This window comes from Colobus angolensis, unplaced genomic scaffold, assembly GCF_000951035.1.
Source record: "Colobus angolensis palliatus isolate OR3802 unplaced genomic scaffold, Cang.pa_1.0 Scaffold110, whole genome shotgun sequence".
NCBI classification, from domain to species: Eukaryota; Metazoa; Chordata; class Mammalia; order Primates; family Cercopithecidae; genus Colobus; species Colobus angolensis.
The window spans coordinates 893,666-897,243 of NW_012112031.1; the positions used below are offsets into that span (position 1 = coordinate 893,666).

The following is a 3,578-nucleotide window of genomic DNA, read 5'->3' on the forward strand; positions in this document are numbered from 1 at the left end:
CTCTGTAACTCAGTTACCTCCTCTGGCAAATAGGTAGAAACTATCAGCTGTCTAACCGACTCACAAATTCCCGTGCGGGTAACAAGTAGAGAAAAAGTGCAACCAGGTCGGGCACGGGGGCTCACACCTGTCATCCCAACACTGCGGGAGGCCGAGGCGGGCGGATCATGAGGTCAAGAGATCGAGACCATCCTGGCTAACACGGCGAAACCCCGTCTCTACTAAAAATACAAAAATTAGCTGGGCGTGGTAGCAGGCACCTGTAATCCCAGCTACTCGGGAGGCTGAGGGAGGAGAATCGCTTGAACCCGGGAGGCAGAGGTGGCAGTGAGCCGAGATCGCACCACTGCACTCCAGCCTGGGGGTCAGAGTGAGACTCTGTCTCAAAAACATAAAATTAAATTAAATTTAAAAAGTGCAACCAGACTGGGCACAGCAGCTCACGCCTGTAATCTCAGCACTTTGGGAGGCTGAGGTGGGAGGATGGCTTGAGCCTAGGAGTTCAAGACCAGCCTGGGCAACATAATAAGAATCTGTCTCTACAAAAAAAATTTTTTTTAATTAAAAAAGAAGTGCAGTTGTACCTTGTGAAACACCAAAAACAGATTTAGTACGACGAATCTACAAATAGAGGAGACAATAGGGAACGCTGCACACACACCATCATATCCGAGCCTTCTCTCGTGTCAAAATTCACAAGCGTGACTGGCTTTTAGTGGAGGCCCAGAGAGGTTAAGAAACTTGCCCAAGGTCACACAGCTTGTCATGGGCAGATACGAAGTTGGAGTCCACGTGTTTGTTGCCCTCGGTTTCTTTTTTTTTTTTGGAGAAGGATTCTCGCTCTGTCGCCCAGGCTGGAGGGCAGTGGCGCGATCTCAGCTCAAAGCAACCTCCGCCTCCTGGGTTCAAGGGATTCTCCGGCCTCAGCCTCCCAAGTAGCTGGGACGACAGCTGCCCACCACCACGCCCAGCTCATTTTTGTATTTTTAGTAGAGACAGAATTTCACCATGTTGGGCTGGATGGCCTCGAACTCCTGACCTCAGGTGATCCGCCCACCTGGGCCTCCCAAAGTGCTGGGATTACAGGCGTGAGCCACCACGCCCAGCCCCTAGGTTTCAGACAGCTTCAAGGGAAGGCTTGAGAAAGAGGACTTTGGAGACAAAGGGCAGGGGTGACCTCCCTGTCAAAAGGAGCTGGTTTCTGGCCTTCAGGGGAATACCCCACGTCTAAAGGTGTGCTGGCAGGCCCCATCCTGGGCAGGGCAGAGCAGAGCAGTGCAGGATCCACAATGGCCCACCCAACCTCGTCCTGGCCAGGGCACTTACTGGCTGATTGCTTAAATCCCTTGGCAGAGTGGACGATGACATGAAGGAAGCCATAGAGTCCTGGAGACTCGTCGTCTGCAAGAGAGAAAAGCCCCCAGGGCAGAGGGTGGTCAGCGGCTCCCCTCGGCCTCCGCCCCAGGCCGGCGGGAGGCAGATGGGGTATGAGACTCAGCTGAGTCTTGGTGCAACATCACCACCTGGTGGCCAGATGGAAAAGTTTCCGAAGGCCACTGCTTCCTCGGACGCGAGCTGCCCGGGGTTGGGCTGGAGGGTCCTTCTCTCCTCCACTCAGCCTGGGGCGGTCCAGCACACCCACCATCCCGGCCCAGGGACTTAGCACCATTTCCCATGGGTACGGTCCCTCCCTCCGAATCCTGCCTATACCATTTCCCATGGGTACGGTCCCTCCCTCCGAATCCTGCCTATCCTGGCAGTGAAAACTGACCGATATATCATTCTGCTAATGGCAGAGAGAAGACCCAATTCTGCCCCCTCTTGGGACACAGCGGTCCCCAGATGTCCCTCCTATGATGAGGAAAGCTTGCCTTCAGAACCTCGTTCACAAAGTGGGCCCTTTCCCAGCACACAGGCAGCGAGAATCCACCCACTCCGGTCAGTTCCCAGCCCTGATCACAGCTCCCCACTGCTCAAAACGCCCCCAGACTCCTGGGCTTACGGGACGAACTCCAAACTCCCTGGCTTGGCATTTGAGGCCTTTCAAGAGCTGGTCCCTGGAAACGTCCAGCTTCATTTCCTATACACCGTTTTATCCACCGGCTCCACTCTCTCATGAATAGATTAACAGCACAATCTCAGTGCACCAGGGTGCCACTTCTCCCAAGCCAGACAGAGCGGCCCGAGGAAAAGCCCAGGTCATCTAGAAACTCAGGAGACAGTCACCCCCACCCCGGCTCTCTGTGTCCCTGGCCAGTGAACAGTCTCAGCACAGCCGAGCAGGGATCAGCCATTTACAGCTATGTGTCTGTCTGGGTCCTTATGGGAAGCCGGCCGTGCCCTGGGGGCTGGGACCTGCCGGTTGGGCAATCTCAGGTTCCCGAGCTTACCGTCTTTATTGCTGGTGACAGGAATGTTGTGTACAGTCCTAAGCTTGAAACAGGATCCTGTGAGCACCTGGAGCTCCACTGAGCTCAGGACAAAGGCCTGGAGATCTGGAGGGAGAGTCGAGAGAGAAGGGAGTGTGGGCACTGGTCCACTAGGACCCACTGCTCTTCCCTGGGGGCTGCAGGAAGACGGCCTAATCCCTGGGGCAGAGTTGGTCCCTGCGAGGGAGGGGGAAGGATTTGTGGACACAGGGGGATGGGTATAGCTGCTGTCAGAGGGGTCAGAGTAGGAGAATCTGACTGAAGAGGTTTGCGTGTGTGCGTGTGTGTATGTGTGTGTGTGGTGTGTGTGTTTTGGTTTTGTTTTTTGAGAAGAAGTCTCGCTTTGTCGCCCACGCTGGAGTATAGTGCTGTGATCTCAGCTCACTGCAGCCTCCGCCTCCCGGGTTCAAGGGATTCTCCTGCTTCAGCCTCCTGAGTAGCTGGGATTACAGGTGCCCGCTACCACACCCGGCTAATTTTTGTTTTTAGTAGATGGGGTTTCACCATGTTGCCCAGGCTGATCTCAAACTCCTGACTGGCATTACAGGCGTGAGCCACCACACCCAGCCTGTGTGGTGTGTGTGTGTGGTGTGTGTGTGTGGTGAGAGAGAGAGAGGCAGAAAGAGAGAAAGAGGGCAGAGAGAAAAAGAGAAAGCCCAGGCTGGGCCCTGGGTCCAGTCCCAGGAGTAAATCATCATGTCTTTAAGCCAATCACTTAAGATTCTTCGCGTCTCAATCCACAACATCCTGAAATGCCCATCCCTGGCACCTTTAAGGGTGACTGTGAGGGCCAAAGACGTGATACTGGACACGAAATACTTAGAAATACAAAAGGCCCATCATTGCCACAGACATCATCGGGGAGTGTGGAAGGGGCAGGAATGTACCCTTCTTCTGTAGTTTCTGAATTGCTTCTCTCCACTCTGACCTCTCGTAGTCCGAGGACAGTAGGAACAGGTAACTCTGAAGAGAGACGAGAATGCAGTGGGTGACCACAGTCAGGCCAAACGTATTCCCAGATACTGGGGACCCCACCAAAGCGCCTTCTTTTTTTTTTTTGAGACGGAGTTTCACTCGTTACCCAGGCTCGACTGCAATGGCACGACCTCGGCTCACTGCAACCTCCGCCTCCCAGAGTCAAGCGATTCT

General features: G+C 54.4%; 1 protein-coding gene across 1 annotated transcript in view; it reads right to left on the reverse strand.

Moving 5' to 3' along the window:
* Nucleotides 1–3,578, reverse strand: part of ABR (active BCR-related) — a 197,813-nt gene that overhangs the window by 48,680 nt on the left and 145,555 nt on the right. The window contains exons 10-12 of the mRNA XM_011956234.1: nucleotides 3,317–3,392; nucleotides 2,391–2,495; nucleotides 1,327–1,401 (exon numbers count right to left, since the gene is read on the reverse strand). Coding sequence (XP_011811624.1) covers nucleotides 1,327–1,401; nucleotides 2,391–2,495; nucleotides 3,317–3,392 — 256 coding nt within the window. The remainder of the gene's footprint in view (nucleotides 1–1,326; nucleotides 1,402–2,390; nucleotides 2,496–3,316; nucleotides 3,393–3,578) is intronic.